Here is a 19,309-nt window from a genome sequence, read left to right as displayed (position 1 = left end):
CATAAGGTAATGATGATGTAGAGCACCAATTGTGAGGCATTTGAGTGATGAGAGAAAATGTCATTTTCCTACGAGAAGGATGTTGAGAGGAAGAGATCAACTTCCAGTTCCATTGTAGAAGTACTTTTTCATTTTTATCGGAGCCAATAACATGATAAGAGCATTTTGTTGTTCATCATGAGAACTCAAATGCTAGTTTTCCTTCTTCTTTTTTTTTTTAAAAAAAATTATGTTAAAGATATAGTTAGTTGGATCCTTTCGGGAGCACGTAGGTTATCACAAATCGTGTTGTTTATATTTACAAGAGCTTTTTTTTCTTCACATTCTTCTATTATCTCTCAAGGAACACTAGAAGAATTAGGTTTAATCTTACTTCGTTTGCAAAAGTTAACTTTTTTATGCTAAAGTATACACTTTAGATACACTTTAAAGTATATCTAATTCAGTTGTTTAGAGTTATACTTACATAAGTGTTTTTCTGTTGGATAATGTATGATTTTGAATTCTAAATTATATTTGTAATCTTTATAACATTTTGCATATAATGATAAATTAGCCAAAATTTATTTTTAATTTTTTAAAGAATAAAAGTTATCCCAAAATTACTAATTTTGAATTTGTGCTAAACCTAAAAGTGATTTTGAAATAAAAAACTCTAATCCTAAATTAATCCAAAAACTCTTTTCTGGTACATATATATTTATATACATGCATGTCATTAAATTAATTACTGATACTCTTTGTCATGTAAGGATACCAGCAAAATCAGTACATTGAATGGTCAAGACAGACAATATATCCAATTCCAAAACCAAACTTTGAAACACAAGATATATACCAATTTAGAAACATCTTCAATGTCATTGTATATGCTGACGGGGTTGGATGAATGCCATATCATCTGAATTTGAATTTAAATATCAAATTTTGTATATGTGGCACACATCTAGACCCACTAGTGTATATATTATCAGTGTATAAAAGATTTATCCTTATTATATACTAGTATTAAAGGCACACCCATGTGTGTGCAATTTAAGAATAAATTAATTTTTATGGAATTTTTTTAATGAATTGATAGTTATCTTGGTAGTGATGTCAATTGGTAGTTATCTTGGTAATTAAACCTTTTTTTAATAATAAAAAGTTTGGATATTTAAACCTATTGGTAGTTGCAACAAAAATTGTTATGTTGGTTATATATGATTGGATAGTTAGGATAAAATTTAGTTTTTGTGAAGATAAAAATGAAAGTTTAAAAAGTGATAAAAGATGTTTAATGGATAATAGAGATAAGGGTTAGAAATAAGGGTAAATTTGGAAACACACAAAATTAATACCATATTAACTATTGTAGAGGCTTTATATTTTGTAAAGATATATATATATATATAGTAAGATAGTAATCAATTAGCATGCGTGCGAACAAAAAATAAACGACAACAGCTCTTGGAGTTGTATGGTGGGCAAACTTAATTCATATCCAAAGCCAAACTTTTCTGAGCTCGATCACTTGCAAAAGCAAAACTAAGACCTTCGGCCAAGGGGATTCCCATAACTTCTCAATCATTTTTCCTTGGGTTTTCTTAGTTTATCTTCTTTCTTTTCTTACTGGTTATTGGTAAAATTTGGGAGTTCTTTTCTGTCCAAATTTTATGAACCGTAAGAACTTAAGTTTTGCCTTGTTTATATTTGTTAATATGCTTCAATGGAATTAGTGTCCATTTTTTGTTCTTAATGAAGACAAAATAGGATATTTTTCTAGGTAGACAGAAATCCACCTGCAGCCTCTATGGTTGCCGCGGTTGCCCACCCACCTCCGGATGGTGGGCAACCTCCTTCTACGTCGCCTGGGTTTCGCAAGAAAGCATTCTCTGAGTTATTCTCCTCCGTTTCAGCGCCCTTCCCCAGCCTCCAGGTTAAGGCAACCTCTATGACCCATCATGCAGAGTCGGCCATATCTTTTACTACAGCAGCTATGGAGTTCGTTGCGGCCCCCTTTCGATTCTCTTTGGTCGGGAAGTTCTCTAGACAGCGGCCAGCAATGGAGGTTGTGCACAAATTCTTTACATCACTCGACTTGCATGACTCATTGTCCATTGGGCTGCTTGACACTCGGCACGTCCTGATCAGGTTGCAGAACGAGGTTGATTTCTTACGGGTTTGGACAAGGAGTATCTGATATGTGGTTGGGTGCCCAATGCGTGTCTTCAAATGGTCTACAAGGTTTCACATTGACAGGGAATCTTCACTCACTCCAGTTTGGTTCAATCTGCCCAAGCTTCCAGTTTGGTTCAATCTGCCCAAGCTTCTAGTTCACCTGTTTGATAAACAATGTTTGTTTCAGATTGTTTCATGTTTGAGGTGACCTCTCTTCGTCGATTCTGTGACGGCTAATCTCACCTATCCTAGCATAGCAAGAGTGTGTGTCGAGGTTGACTTGGTAAAGGAAATACCATCCCGTATATGGCTACAACTAGGTGAGGGACTGGGTTTTTGGCAGCTATTGTTACATGAGCACATGCCGCGGTATTGCTCCCACTGCTATCGCCAAGGGCATGGGGAGGAAGAATGCCACGTTAAAAAGCCAGAGCTCTGGACCAAAGGGCTGGCAAAACCTGACCTTCCCGTACAAAGGAAGGAGATGGATAAGCAGACTGATTCTGCTCTTGCTGCTAAGGAGATGGCACCTCCTTCAGTAGACCCTGTGGTGGCTTCTCCTTTGGAGGGTCAGTGCGGGGAGGTCTCGCTGCCTCCCATAATGACAACGATGACTGCTGCCCAGCTGCAAAAAGACGAGGAGATGCTGGAGGAATCGTTAGGCGCTACTGCTTCAGAGACTTCAGGTTTTCTCAACCACCCGGTTTTCAACTGTTTGGATTTGAAATATTTAAAATGCTTGTAACATGATATGCTGAGCTTATTTGTGACTTAAGCCGTGTTTAGGCGTGTGCTCTTATGTACACTCAATCGACCTGACTTGACAAAATAATTGATATTTCATTTATGCTTGAACAAGTAACTTGATTTGCATATGACCGTATATTGACTTGAAATACTTGAAATGCTTGAGATGTAACTTGATTATGGTTAGGCGAGTGTGTCCTTATTCGCGCTCGACCTCCATGAACTTGAGTTAATTGATCCTACATGTGGACCCGCATGTTTATGTGCATGGTTGTAGACCGACTGCATTTCTCTTGCAGCGGTTAAACTGTAGATCGGCTGCATTTTTTCTTGTGACGATTGAATAGTAGACCGGCTACATCCTTCTTATAGCGGTTGAATTGTAGACCAGCTACATTTCTCTTGTAGTGATTGAACTGGGTCTTGGAGCTTATCCGAGACGTCAGGTAAGTGGAATTTAGGGTTACTCATGCGTATGCGTGAATGTAAGTCGGTAATGGCTGAACTGAACCCTCGTTGGACCTCTTGCTTTAGACCAGCCTCAGAGCAATCGGGTAAGTTGGGAAATCTTGAGTAAAGGACAAGTTCCTAACCTCTTTACTCCTGACTAGAATTCATCACTTGAATATTAAAATTACTGCGTGAGCATTGGATAACAGCCAACGACTCCACTCCTGAATACTGAATACTTGGGGTTATAAGCCAAATCCTGAATTACTAAATATCTGGGGCTATAAGCCTAATCTAGAGCTAGTTGGTCGAATCGAGTCAGCAAAGGTTTGGTCGAGGAGATCGACGAATCTTGGATACTTTTTTGATGTTTGGACCCGGTAATGGATATGTTTGGTGGACGAAAATTGGTGTCAAGTAGTGATCTACGGACGTTATACTTTCATAGTTGACGGAGAGTCAACGAACCTTGTTAAAACTGCAGTGGAACTTGCTCCTGAGAGCAACCTATATCTTTTGTCATGAATGTGTTCTTTACTGTACACTTTTGCATGATCTATCTGGTTACTTGCTTAACTTTATATTGGGTCATGATCTATTTGAGTTTGACTTGTTTCTTGATATTTGGGTATGGTATCTTGCCTATTATATTACCTGCCTATTTTCTTGGAATCTCACTGGAATTTTAACTCATTCCATGCAAATTTGTTTTCCTTACAGGGATGAGAACATAAGAGGTTGAATTGAGGAAGGACTAGATTTCATCTAAATTCGTCAGTCGCTCACGCAAGCACTTTATAGATGTCTAGCTAGCGTGTTTGGTTTGAATTTTTTTGCAAGTTTGACTCCTTGGTTGTATATTAGATTGTGGGACATTGGAGGTATATATTAAAGGTTGTTCTTAATATCACTTTTATTTTGAGGTTATCATTTGTAAATTTCATGATGCGTGACTGAGTTCTGTCGAGAGTTGGGCAGGCAGTCCGCCAAACCCTTAAATACGCCCTAGGGGAAGGTGGGGCTGTCACAAAAGCTAAATTAGGAAATTTAAATAAATAAATCAGTTAAATGGAAAATTTAGAAAAATAGTTTGTTATTATGATGCAAGAGAAATTCTACAAACATAGAGGTACACAAATAAGTAGAATTCTTTTTGCACAAATAGTTTTATGAGCTCTAAGCGCATAATAATTGATGTTCATGATTATTATTATTATTTCTTTTCAATGAACTCATGAAACAATTAATTATTATGTGAACAATATACGATAGAGTTTTAGATTCTCTTATAAAGGTAATTCGTCAGATAAAATTCAATTTTGTTGTTTTACTTTATTTAATGATGGAATAACTATCATCAATTATCGATTTTTTTGGTCAATTATTTTAGTGAAAGAAACAAATATGACAAATCGCTATACATGTTATTTTTAACCGTTATATGCAAATGGAGCTCAAGCATGAATTTTTTTTATACTTTGTATTCCACGACCTAATTTGTAAAGCAATTCAATTCATATTTCTTAACCTAAATCTTTGCAAACGACAAATATTATATACACTATTTTGGCCTATATATTTCTAACAGAACTCGCGCATCGATATCTAATCAATGCTTTGTATTCCATAACCTAATTATGTCAAATAATTGAGTTCATATTGTATAACCTAAATTGTTGAAATCGAATGTAGCAAATAGGGACATTTTTGTAAATAATTAAAACCGTAAGACCATACATGCCAAATACATTATAATCCTTCAAAGGCCTTAATCATAATTCTCATATAGGAAAATAGATTTCTAAATTTGGAAATGTGTATATTTTGGTACCAACATAATCTGATTGGAAAGAGACCATATTAGAATCACTCTAATAAACATCAAATCCACTCAAAAGAAAAAAACAAAAGAGAAAAGTTGAAATTATAGTGTGTTACAACAGTGTAGAAGAACTGTTGCGGAACGAAGAGCCGTACGGAGAACGAAACTCTTTTGGAGTTTGGTAAGGAAAAACAATCCCAAAGGTGACAACCATTTCAGAAAAATGCTTACACGTGCAATTGATGGCCAATAAATCATCTTATGTTAAATCTTAACCCCATTAAATCTTAACCCTTACTATCACAGCCATCTCATTTCCCAAGTTACCGTCATCTCCCTCTTCCAGTTAGTTCAATGCTATAAATACTGCTACTTCTAGCCAATATTCAACTCATCCAATAAAAAATCCAAGTCTTCTTCCTCCTCCTTACTCCTCAGTTCTCATCATAGCTAAAGAGTGAGCTATTTTTTTTTGTTGTAGTTTAGATTTGAGAGGGCCTCAAACGTGAATAAAAGAAGTTTCCAAAGAGGCCCTGATAAAATAATTCAGGTACCGATTTATTTTTCTTTCTCTGTTTTTCAGCACAAATTTGTTCTTTTTGTAGTTACAATCAAGTACTGTGCTCATATTACTCTGGAAGTTTTCTGGTTTGATTTTTTAGGTTTTTCTTGTTAAGAGATAATTCCTAATGAGTTCTTTTCCCTTTTTCATTTCAAGTTATATTTTGGAGGGAATGCATGCAAAGATTCTAACCATTGAGGGCAATTCATGTATAATGATCCCTCTTTTATTTCAAATTTATGTCAGTGTTAATTTTTTTTATTTTCCTATTGCATACATCACTAATATTTGATTTTTTTGATTGGTAGGATTTTTCAAAGAAGTTCTCTTGACTGCTAGTTATCACTATTAAATTTGTGACTGTTTTTTTGCTTCTGTGTATTTGCTTGTCATCCCCTTAATTGGGTGTTGCTATAGTTGCTTCCAAGATAGGCATTTGGCGGTCTGATTTTAGTTTGGATTTTTCTTGCAGGGGGCTTGTTGAATTGAATTGGCTTTTACTATACATGCAAGCAAGTTTTAATTTGGTTCGGATTGAATATTGAATCCTTATCTTTGTCTTGATTTAAATATTGTAAAAGTGTTGGGAGTTCAACCCTTTTTGAGATTGAGTTTGAAGGGATGGATTTCCCACTTTTGTGAGTTTATGGTGATTTGTCTCTATTAGTAATGCAGAAGATTGTTTTTGTTGTTTTCCAAATTTTGATTTGTTTTATAGAATTTAAATGAAAATCTTTTTTCCCTAGAATAAAACATCATTTTTCAATTCAAGAATTTATTCTTACTCATCATTGGCTCTTTCCAATGTATAAGATCTTTTCTGTTGATTTCCACATTTGGAATTTATTTCATGGAATTTAAATGAAAACTGTCTTTCTTTCCTTTCTCTTTTGGAAATACAAAACATTTTCCAAATCAAGGAATTTATTCATATTCATAAGTAGATCTTTTCAGCTGGCATTCATTGTCGTCCACAACTGATTCTAGAGTTTGTTGTTTTATCTACTGTGCTTTAAATAATCATGTTTCTACCCATTCAATTCCAATTTTTTTTCTATTTTGATGATTTGGAAAAATATTTGATATTAACGATGGCAAAGAGATCTATATTGGCACTTGGAGCTAGTCATCTCCGAGCTAAACATGCTAGTATTGTCAACACTTGTTTGTGCTTGTATCAAGATGTGTGTTCACGCCATCGTTGTTCTGTTTAGACTCAATTGTTTCCTTGCAAATGTAGAACTGCTCTAGCAATCAATGTCTTCAAAAACACTCCTCTATATCATGTTATTAGTTTAGGGTTTTAACTTGACTGTTTGTGCAAATTTTTCCTCTAATCATGCATGTCATGATGCTTTGCACGGTTTTACTAGTTTGCTAATTTTGTAGTTTGCCTTGGTGAGTATGCAAGCAACAACAAGCAGAGGGTCTTGTTCATTTTTTAAATGTAATACCTAGCCAATTATATCCACTTTGTTACTCCCTGTTTTCGATGTCTTATGGTTATGGAATTTCCTCTTCTTAGCATATCAAAGAGAGATATAGATTGTATTTATTCCAATCTTAAATAAAGATCATATATTTATGGCTAAACTGTTTAGGTACTCTTTTGCTTCCTTTTTTTCCAGATTGTAGCATTAACTGATATTCCTTGGACTGATGTCTTCAAGCTTAACTTTGTTGGACCAGTTTAGTTCTCAGATTTTTCATTCTTTTGGCCATCATATTGGAGGGGCCATCATTTCTTGTCTCTTGGGACTTGCCAAGCGCCTGTGAAGAAGAGAGCAAGTGGGTTTTTAATAATTATTTTGTTATCAAAAACTCAAAGCGAAAGGGCGTTGAGAAAAGATGAGAAAGAGACTGGAGCGATGAAATCATCCAAGCGGCTGGCATTCTAAGGGCAAGGCTCAAAGCGAAAGTGCCCCGAGGGAGAGAACTCAAAGCGAATTCACCCCGAGGAAGAGACTGGAGTGATGAAATCATCCAAGCAACTGGCATTCCAAGGGCAAGCTATGGATCAAAAAGATGACCAAGGCCACGATGCGAAATATTCTGATACGAGTTCACTCATCTTCCAACTTGGCCGAGATCTCTCAATTAATTGCTTACTTCGCTGCTCAAGGGCAGATTATGGCTCTATCGCTTCACTCAATTGGAGTTTTAGGTCTCTAATCCAAAGTGGGGATCTTTATAGGTTGAGGAGGCAGCTAGGTATTGTGGCACATTGGGTCTATGTTTCTTGCAGCCTTCTTGAATGGGATGCTTTTGATCCCGTCCATTGTAGATGGATGTCTTTGCCTAAAATGATTTCAAACGAATGTTTCTTTTTTTTCTGACAAGGAGTCGATGGCTGTTGGCACTGAACTTCTTGTCTTTGGAAAGGAAATAGAATCTCAAGTGATTTACAAATACAACATATTAACCAATTCATAGTCATATGGGGTAAGGACAAACACCCCAAGATGGCTGTTTGGCTCTGCTAGTCTTGGAGAGATTGCGATCGTGACTGGTGGTTGTGACTTAAGAGGCAATTTACTGAGCTCTGCTAAACTTTATAATTGAACAACAGAAAGTTGGTGCACTCTCCCCAGAATGCATACACCCAGAAAACTATGTTCAGCCGTATTTATAGATGGCAAGTTTTATGTCATTGGTGGTGTTGGAATAGGCAACCCAACTGCAAGCGATGGAGTCAGCTTAAGGAAAAATCTTTTGTTATTTTGTATCTTAGCAACTTGGCACGTTTTGTTATAATCTTGTTGTTTCCCCTTTTCCTTTTAAAATGATTTCATAAACCTCTTCCAACTGCATGTAATTATTATGATATTTATGACATATGAAAATTGATTTTATGACTTACATATATAATTAAACTTTACCCCACACTTTTAGATTTATATTAAGACATGAATGGTAGTAGATGTAGTCGAGATCGTACTTGAGAGTATATGTAACCCCGAGATCTTGGAGGTGACAAGGAAATCTTGTGAGTTCTGATTAGTAGAAAAAAAAATTTGATAGATTTGATGAGTCTAACAATTAAGGGATAGGATATGATTGGAATTGAAGTTTGAGACTGTACATAGACTATTGAGACTTGAACGATGTGACTATTAAGAACAAATGCTCCGTCACCTCACATAAACGAGAATTTTGTTCAATGGCAAGGGGCCGTGGTATTATTCAAGTTGAATTTAAAGTAGAGCTATTACCAGTTGAGGATCCTAGAAACTGATGTGTTTAAAACCACTCCCAATTCAAGATGGGGACACTTTAAATTTTCAATCACGCCCTTTGGGTTAACTAATGCACTAGCAGTAATTCTGGCCTTAATGCATCGGGGTTTTAAATCATATTTGGATTAATCTGTGGTGTCATTTATTGATGATATATCGGTATACTCTGATGTTTGAGAAGATCATGAAGACACCTGATGATAGTTTTACAAACCCCGAGAGAATACCAACTTTCGTTAAGTTCAATAAATGTGAGTTCGATTGAAAGAAATAGCTTTTCTAGGTTATACAATATTTAAGGAAGGAATTGTTATTGATTCGGCTAAAGTGGAAGCTGTTTAAGAGGAAACGATCAGAAAATCCTATCGAAATTTGGAGTTCTTAGAGTTAGCCGAATATTACCTTTGGTTTGTCAAGGACTTTTCTAAGAGTGCAAAACTTGGCAAGTTATTTGCGATTCTAAAGGTGAGAAAGAATTTTAAAAGTGAAAAGTGTTTAACCGATGCACCTGTGTTAGCCTTACCGAGCGGAGAAGGTAGTTTTGTAATTTATACAGATGTTTCAAAGGATGGTTTAGAATGTATATTAATAATATATGATGAGGTGATTGTATATGCCTCTAGAAAGTTAAAATATCACGAGAGAAAGTAGTCAACTCACGATTTGGGATTAGTGGCTATAATATTTGCATTAAAGAAATGAAGACATTACCGATATGAGATAGACATGAATCCGATTAAGTTGCCGTATGACTTGGAAGTTAAAATGCCTATTGAGAAAAATCAAGGTTTGATTGCTAGTGGGATGAATAGAAATTGTGAAGTATGGGTTGGAAAACGTAAGTTAGTGATTGATTTAGTAGGTTTAACCATTAAGGGAATGATATTGGGCCTGTTTGGAACCTCAAGTTTTTTGCAAATTTGTATGCTACTAGTTTTTTAACAACTTTTGCTACAAGAACTCCAAAAAACTTTTCAAAGCTTTTTACCTACACACTTCAAAATACCAAAACACATGAAAAAAAAAATTTCTTCCCTTTTTCTTCTTCTTCCTCCCCCACCCCAACCCACCACCACCTCCGGCGCCGGTTCCGAGGCCGATCACCTCTTCCGGTACCGGAGTATAGATTTTTTTTCCCTTTCTCCCTTTCCCCCTCTTCCTTCCCCTTTACCCAATTTGATCATCTCCCTTTTTTTTCTCCCTCTCCCTTTCCCCCACTCCTCCCCCACCACTCTTCCCCTTCCCCACTGGCCGATCTGGTAGCTAGACCAAATCGCACCAGATTGCTCAACGGAAGGCTAAGTTATACTGATATGAACTTCGACAGCGGCCACTTTTTTTTTTTGAAACTTAGGGTGAGGGTAGCGGGGGAGGGGGAGGAGAGGGAAAATTGAAAACAAAAAAAAGTTTGACTACCTGATCTGTGTGGCAAGAGGAGGAAAGGAGAGGGGAGGAACAGAGGAGGGAAAATTAGAAGCAGGTGAAGCAGTTTCTGTTGCTCCTCCATCGCCGGCAGGTAAAGAAATTTCAGGTGAGGGAAGGGGGAGGGGGAAGGACAGAGGGGAGGAGAGGGGGAGAGGTAAAGGTCAGGATGGACAATTTCCAATTGAGCAAATGGAGACGGACACTCAAAAGACAGAGTCTGAAACCTTTTTGACTCTTTTCTCTGCACCCCATTTTCTTATTTCTTCTTTACTTCTTCGGGTAAATCCTTATTAACTCGTTCAACTCCTGCATCCAACCCACTTCTCAGTTCTCAATAAAATAATAGAGCAGTTCTCAGTTTCTGTTGCAGACTGCTTGTGCGGCAGTTTCGGGAGAGGAGTAGGGGAGGGAAGGGGGAGGAGGAAGGGGAAGGGAGAAGAAGCGGGAACGGAGGAAAGAAAAGAAAAAAAAAGAAAAAAGAAAAAGAAAGAAAAAAATGAAAAGGAAAAAAAAATTTCATCTTACAAAAGTTTTTCTACAGTTTCTACAAAGATCTACAGTAAAATTTTAGACAAACTTTCAAAAAACTCAGGTTCTAAACGGAGCCATTGTCCTGGGTGTGAATTTCGAGAGCAAAATTCTTTTAAAGAGAGGAGGATGTGAGGACCCGAAATTTTTTTTATTTTTATCGAATATTATTGGTTTATTTAAATATTTATTCACCGTTTTCTTCGAATGATTTATTTCAACCATTTTAAATCCATTCGTATGGAATAATGTCTTCCTTATGTTTTTAAAATGTCCCGTTAGCAAATTTAATTTTTCGGAGGTTCGTTTAAGTGAGGAATAATGAGTACACGTGTTTCGAGGCAAAATTCTATCCGAGAGTGCAATTATCTTGGAGAATTAAGAATGGTCAATAGTAGATTAAGAAAAGTTAATTGAAGAATTAGAGGTGAATGAGTTCTAATTAAACTTATACCGTGTTCGCGCCGAAAGTTTTCGAAAATCACACCACGCGACAAATTGGAGGCTTGAGGAATCAATATGTGTGAGTACTCATAGTTTTATTTCTAAAATAACTATTTTATGATTAATTACCCTAGTAATAATTACTTGTATTATCGTTACAAGAATTCCTTTTAAATTTCACTTTATCGCGAGCGAATCGAAAATTCGTGTAAATCGAGCCGAAGCGGCTAAGTGGAGATTTAAGAAACTTAATCTAAACTACTAAGAGTGAATAATTATGATGTTTAAGGAAGTGCATTAGAGATTTAGTGCACAAGTGAAATAAATCCGAGAGAAACGGACACGAACACGCGCGCGCGATTACTATTGATAGTTGACTTTCACCAAACTTTGGCCCCAAGTTTTATCAAGCTTCCAAGAGAAGCTTTACCATCAGCTACACTCTCTCTCTCTTTCCTCTCAAGCTGCCGAAAATCCTCAACCAAAGAAGAAGAGCAAGAGCTCTCTCATTTCACTCCAAATCTTCTCACTATTTCACTCCAAAATCACCACACAAACTCACAACAACTTGGAGATTCACTTGGACTAGGAAGGGAGCATCTTTCTCACGGTTTCTTGGAGCTTTTGGTGACCCAAAATTTCTGATTTTTCATCATCTAAGAGGTAGTAATCATCCAACCCTTTAAACTTGGTTCTAGTGGATTAAATTTGGCCTTGGAGCTTGTAGCTTCATGTGGGTGTTGTTATTTAGTTGACAATGCTTGGAGTGAACTCTATGAAATCTCACAATGGACATGTTGGACTGATATGATGATTATGGGTGTTATTTATGTTGATTAAGTGTTAAACAAGTAGATATAAGTTGAAAAAGTGGAAAGAAAATCAAAGGAAAGTTGCATGAGAAGCTTAGCCGATTCTGCCCTATTTTTGCAGAGCCCTTGGTTCGATTTTTTTTGTGATCAAATAACCTTGAATTTGTTGTAGATATGTTGTATAGGTTGTGTGGAAAGTTTCCACAAAAAATTACTTGATTTGGTTAAGAAAAAGTTGAGTTTTGAACAAGAACAAACTAGAAATTCGCGTAACAGGGGTTCTCTTGCAGTGAACTTTGAACGATCATAACTCTTTGCTTCGATATCAAAATCAAGTGCCGTTTGCGGCATTTGAAACTAGACACTTCCAGTTTTCTAACGGTATAAAATGCATCCCCTGATTTGACTTGAGTGAGCCATACAAGTTCTTTAAAGTTACCTGTTCTGTTTTACTACTGTGCTAGAGAGTCAGTGGTGTGCTGGGATTTGTTGCTTGAATTTGAGCTAGCTATGAACCGAATTTCAAAATGATTCCTTCTCATGAAATGTAACCTTATGAATGTAGTTTTCAATGCCATCAACCATGTGCAATTCCAAGTTGAATGACTGAGTTATGGCCAAATTACAGAACCGCACCAGTGATAGAAAATCCTAATTTTGGCTAGCCGAATGGCTTAGCCTAAATTGGGACTTGTTATTTTGAAATTTTTGGTATCAATCACCTACCAAATGTATGTTGAATATTTCTTAGACCTTTTCTTCATAAATGAACCATGTTTGAGATGATTTCATTGGCCAAAGGTTCGAAAAAGAAAAACGGAACATGAAGGCAGCTTTGTTTTCGGATTTCCTTAAATTTTGGTAGTTTAATTAACTACCTTCCCGTGTGAATTTTCAAATAAAATTTGATAGAGGAGTAGTCCTCATATAGAAGTTGATTTATACCAATTTTGGTGTCATTCTAAGACTGTTTTGATGTACAAATAAGTTACCAAAGTTATTCTTTCAAATCTGAAAAATTGCCCAACAGTCTCCATTTTTAACCAACTTTGAGTTGCTATATCTTGGCGGTCAAAACTCCGATTCTTGTTCCGTTTGTTGTGTTTTAAACCTAGATTGGAATTCTAATTGAGTTACTAATTTCAGAGGCTAGTTCATATTCTGTAAATTTTGCCGAATTTCCAAAGTTTACCAAAAACCAAACCCGAATCTGTCTTGGAAGTGCAAATCAGCAGCTTTAAACTGAGATTTGAGTGTCTTTCATTTAGAATCATGGAAAAATATCTTCTAGGAATTTTTAGTACTTCGGAACTAGTTTTCAACGGTACCAAGTTTTCCAATTTTAGACCTATGGAACGTGAGATATGATTTTTCAAAGATTGCACCTCAAATCTGGAATTTCTCAACTTGAAGGGAATTGAGTTTTTAGGAACTCTCCATTTCCCTTCGATATTGCTTGACCGTTTTATACTTGGTTTCAAAGATGAAAATCAGATTTTCCTTGTATTATTAAACCCCACTTTAGAGTCTCGATTTACGAGTAATTAAGGCTCATTTGCATGATATTTTCTTAGATTGTACAAGTGTACGATCTTCCTTGATAATTGGGGGTTTTAAGCGATAGTGTGTGATGGATAATTATTGTTTACTCAGGCATTCAAGGGGACCTTCAAGAGGACCTCACAACGGACGCTTAAACACTTGAATTGTGCACCACTCTCTCATTTTGACTAGGTGAGTGTCAAGTGTATGTGAACTTGTTACATGTTTAATCGTTATTAGTGATTGAATATTTTGAAAATCCTGAGTCGGGTGTGTACTTTACCGCACTCGTTCTCATTTAAGTGAAGTGTACTTGAATTACTTGACATGAAATACTTGAAGTGAATATTTACGTGAAGTGCACTTGAATTACTTGAAGTAAATTGCTTGAAGTGACTTGTTAAGTGAATTAAGTGAAGTGTTTCAATAATTAATTATGTTATGGTTGCATAAGTCGATTGGAGTGAATCTCCTCGACTCCTAGTGATACTAACGGAGGACGCCCAAATCTCATCGACCGACCTTGTGACCGAGCCGGCTTGGGCTCAGTCGAGAAGCTTGGTGAGCCATGAGAAAAGTGTATAAGTTTGATCTAATGGGGAAATCTTGCTTGGCATACTCGAACAGTATTGCTTATAACAAAAGAACATGCGGGCCCGGAGCAGGGGGAGTAAAGGTGAACGAGTAAGTGAAGTTCTACGGATTATAACCTATCCGATTGACGGAGTGTCAACTCGTGGAGGTTCTTGATCGTGCAAGTGGAAATTAGCTCCTGAGAGCTCTTATATCCTTGAATTGTTTCTGTTTAGTTTTCTCGTCCAAATTGTTATTTACTTGAATATTACTGTTGTACTTGTTAAATGGGATTGTTACTTGGATAACGTGCTTGCATGTGTGTTTCTTGGCCTCACGAGCAATCGCTCACCCCGTAGATTTGTTTTCCTTAACAGGAACGGATATGGAGTGAAATTCAGAGAAACCATTGGGATGAACTTTTGTATTAGAGTTTCGATTGTAATCGACTAAATACTTTTGGAAGTTGTATACTTTGGGGAAAGTAATTGTATTTTGAAATTATGATGCAAGGTTGAATATTCGTGTATGGAAATGACTTTGTACCCTTGTTCCGACTTTCGTTGTTAGTTTTACACAGTAAGTTGAACTGAAATTGTATTGAATCCTGGCGAGAGTTGGGCAAGCATTCCGCAGATACCCTTTGGTTCGCCTTAGGGAGAAATGGGGGCGTCACAGAGCTCATGTGACAAATCTACCTTCCCAACTCTTTATCTTTTGTAATTGATTCTAAGTTTAGTTAATAAATAAGTTTGAATTTTATGCTTATTATGTCTTTCTAAAATTTATGCCTTGGATTTTGGTTGAACTTTCTATTATTGTATTGTGTTTATTTCTTGGCTATTTGATACTTTTATTTTGAGCAAATTATTTAGCACTTTTGCTTCTCTAAATCATGATTAACTTGGTACCGTTAATTGTGTTATCTAAAGGTATTGATTGTTCAATGAAAATTACGATTTAACACTAGTTCAAGAAATACTAAACCTGGGAGTACACTCATGAGAATAGAGGTGCACCTTTGTGGTTTTAGCGATTTATTTTATGTAATTTCATAGAGGTAATTAACTTGTAACTAATTTCATAACCACGCGAGTAGATATGGATTAGTTATAAGTATAGTTGATTCACTACGAGAATAGGATTCACATGTATAAGAAAATTACCCCATAACTAGCCAAAATAGTAGTATTCAATGATCCAAAAGTTGTACTTGCATAAGTGGTTAGGGATACGATGACCGAAGGAGCTTGCATTTGCTATTTTCTTGCATATTTTAACTTACTTTTATTTCCTTCAATTTGTTAATCGTCTAAATAATAGAGAAATTTTAGTAGTGCCGGTAGTTATCCATTCTTCCTTGTAGGTTCGACGCTTAATACCCTATACTCAATCTCGACCAGTAAACTTGCAGAAAAATCGCGTGTAGGGTATTTAGGATTTTATAAATGTAAAACTTGACTGTGGATTAAGGCTAATTGTTATATGCATGCCCCGCACTCGTCATCCACCTTTTCCTCTACTGTTTTTGTCATCATGCAACTAAAGCAAATTTTGTTTTTCTTGCCACGATGTCTATCCTCCCATGGTCACTTTTTCATCCGAACCAAATTTTGCTATTCTTTCAAACTCGATGTCTATCCTCGCGTTCTCACTTTTTTCTTGGATTTACTTTCTAATTTGTGACTGACATAACATGTTTTTCTTATGCATGTCATACACGTATTTCAAAATTGATTTTCTTATGCATTTCCTACACATGTTTTAAAATTGATTTTGACTCTACATGTGGTTATGTCACAGTGTATATGTCACTGTGCATGTGTGAGAGGAAATAATTAATCCAAAATTTCACAAAAAAAAACCTCCACCCCACCAACTACCCTAGAGAAAACAAAAGAACATTTATCATAGCAAATACTTAGATGAGCATGGATAAATATCATTGAATTTGCGAAAGTTCATCCGTGCATCTATGATCATCACAGATTTGTGTGTGTGAGAATTTAAGTTGTGAATTTGTTGGTAGTAGTATCATAGTAGCTGCATGGGATTTTTGCTCACGTGATGTTGTGTATTTTTCTAAAGGAAAATTAAAAACATTGTGTTTCTTTTTAACCTAATGAAACCACCAAAAATTAAGTACTACAAAATTCAAACATTAAGAAAAATTTATCCATAAATACTCAAGTGAAAAGAAAGAAAGGAAAACAAAAAATTGAATCTATGAAAAATGTGCCTAACATGATATTTGTGTATTGTTAAAGTTCAACAACTCTACTTAGAAATCCCTCGTTAGATGTTTCACCCCAAAAATGTTTTATCAATAAACAAAATTATTTAGATGTCTATGTTCGTATAGTAGTATTACTCAAATTTTTCGTAGGCAAACCATTTTTACACAGGGCAATAGCTAGAAAACCCTAATTTAAAAGGCAATACAAGGCATGTTCCACAACATTAATTTTTGTAGATGAATTACTAGATCGAGAACTATTGTATACCATTAAAACCATGAGAACATTTGTTAATGAGTCATTGCTCAACCAAACCCAAAAGATAATTCCCATCAAGAGGAAATTGAACAATAAATTAGGAAATTTAAATAAATAAATGGGTGACATGGAAAACCTGAAAAAATAGTTTGTTATTATAGTGCAAAAGAAATGCTCCAAACATAGAGATACATAAATAAGTAGAATTCTCTTTGCACAAATAGTTTTACCAGAACTAAGTGCATAACAATTGATATTCATGATTATTATTGTTGTTATTTCTTTTCAATTAACTCATGAAAAAATTAATTATTACGTGAACAATATACGATAGAATTTTAGATCTTCTTATAAAAGTAGTTCGTCAGATAAAGTTCGATTTTGGTGTGTTATTTTATTTAATGATGGAATAACTATCGTGTATTATTGACTTTTTTTAGTCAATTACTTTAGTACAAGAGACAAATACGACAAATCACTATATATGTTACTTTTCACTGTTATATACAAATATAGCTCGAGCATGAATTTTTTCTGATGCTTTGTATTCCATTACCTAATTTGTAAGGCGATTCAATTCATTTTTCTTAACCTAAATAATTGCAAATGACAAATATTATATATGCTATTTTTACCTATATATATTTCTAACAGAACTCATGCATAGATATCTAATCGAAGCTTTGTACTCCATAACCTAATTATATAAAATAATTGAATTCATATTGTATAACCTAAACCTTTTTAATTGAATATAGAAAATAGGGAAATTTTTGTAAATAATTAAAACCATAGGACCATACATGCCAAATACATCATAATCCTTCGAAAGCCTTAAACATAATTCTCATGTAGAAAAATAGATTTCTAAATTAGGAAACATGTATTTTGGTACCAACATAATCGGATTGGAAAGAGACCATGTTAGGATCACTCTAATAAACATCGATTCCACTCAAAGAAAAAAGAGAAAAGTGGAAATTATAGTATGTTACTCCAGTACAAAACAAAGAGTCATATGGAGAAGGGAACTCTTTTGGAGTTTGGTAAAGAAAAATAGTCCAAAAGGTAACCACCGTTTCAAAAAAATGCTTACACGTACAAATGACAGCTATTGAATCATTTTCCATTAAATCCTAACCCTTTTTTATCATAGCCATCTCATTTCCCACATTACCCTCATCTCCCTCTTCCCATTGGTTCACTACTATAATTGCTACTACATCTAGCCAACATTCAACTCATCCAATAAAATAAATATTAAAAAAATCACTATAAAAATCCCAACTCTTCTTCCTCCTCCTCACTCCTCAACCTCATCACAGCTGAAAAGTGAAATGTTTTTTGTTGTAGTTTAGATCTAAGAGGGCCTCAAATGTGAATAAAAGAAGTTTCCAAAGAGGCCCCGATGAAATAATTCAGCAACTGATTCTTTTTTCTTTCACTGTTTCTCAGTAGAAATTTGTTCTTTTTGGTAGTTACAATCATAGATTGTGCTCAGATTGCTCTGTAAGTTTTTTGGTTTTTCTTGTTATGAGATAATTGCTAATGAGTTCTTTTCCCTTTTTCATCTCAAGTTTTCTTGTTGCTATAATTGTTTCCAGGACAGGCATTTGATGGTCTAATTTTAGTTTGAATTTTTCTTGTAGAGGTTTGTGGAATCGAATTGGCTTTTATCGTACATGCATGTAGGTTTTAATTTGGTTTTGGATTTAATACTGAATCCTTATCCTTGTTTTGATTTAACTTTTGTATAAATATCAAGAGTTCAACCCTTTTCCAGATTGAGTTTGTAGGGATGGATTTCTAACTTTTGTATGGTGATTTGTCTCTATTAGTAAAGTAGAAGATTCTTTTATTCTTTTCCAAACTTGGATTTGTTTTATGGAATTTAAATGAAAAATCTCTTTTCGCTAGAAGTACAAAATCATTTTCCAATTCAGGAATTTATTCTTATTCATCAGTGCTTCTTTTCAATGAATAAGATCCTTCTTGTTGATTTCCACATTTGGAATTTATTTCATGGAATTTAAATGAAAACTTTCTTTCTTTCCTTTCCTTTCCTTTCTAGAAATACAAACATAACTTCTAATTCAAGGAATTTATTCTTATTCATAAGTGGATCGTTTCAGCAGGCATTCAATGTGATCCTAGAGTTTGCTGTTTTATCTACTGTACTTTAAATAACAATTTTTCTACCCATTCATTCCAATTTTTATCTATTTTGATGATTTGGAAAAATATTTGATATTGACGATGGGAAAGAGATCTAGTCATCTCTAAGCTAGACATGCTAGTATTTTCAGCACTTGTTTCCGCTTGTATCAAGATGTGTGTCATGCCCTGGTTGCTCTGTTTTGATTTAACTATTACCTTGCAAATGTAGAACTGCTCAAGCAATAAATGTCTTCAAAAACACTCCTCTATACCATGCTATTGAGTTTTGGGTTTTAACTGATTGTTTGTGAAAATTTTTCCTTTAATCATGCATTGCATGATGCTTTGCATGGTTT

General features: G+C 35.2%; 1 protein-coding gene and 1 pseudogene across 1 annotated transcript; both read left to right on the top strand.

Annotated features, from left to right (window-relative positions):
- Window positions 1-1,432: 1,432 nt before the first annotated feature.
- Window positions 1,433-4,262, top strand: LOC113741107 (uncharacterized). Its single transcript, XM_072046766.1, has 2 exons — window positions 1,433-2,846; window positions 4,078-4,262. Exons 1-2 carry the CDS (start codon window positions 2,522-2,524, stop codon window positions 4,089-4,091), a joined length of 339 nt encoding a protein of 112 aa, XP_071902867.1. The 5' UTR covers window positions 1,433-2,521; the 3' UTR covers window positions 4,092-4,262.
- A 1,139-nt stretch (window positions 4,263-5,401) lies between these two features.
- LOC140005652 (F-box/kelch-repeat protein SKIP11-like) lies at window positions 5,402-8,495 on the top strand (annotated as a pseudogene).
- The last annotated feature ends 10,814 nt before the right edge of the window (window positions 8,496-19,309 follow it).

Source organism: Coffea arabica, chromosome 4e (assembly GCF_036785885.1).
Source record: "Coffea arabica cultivar ET-39 chromosome 4e, Coffea Arabica ET-39 HiFi, whole genome shotgun sequence".
Classification (NCBI taxonomy): Eukaryota; Viridiplantae; Streptophyta; class Magnoliopsida; order Gentianales; family Rubiaceae; genus Coffea; species Coffea arabica.
The sequence above is the reverse complement of the archived record's forward strand: the minus strand, read 5'-3'. Positions and strand labels throughout refer to the sequence as shown.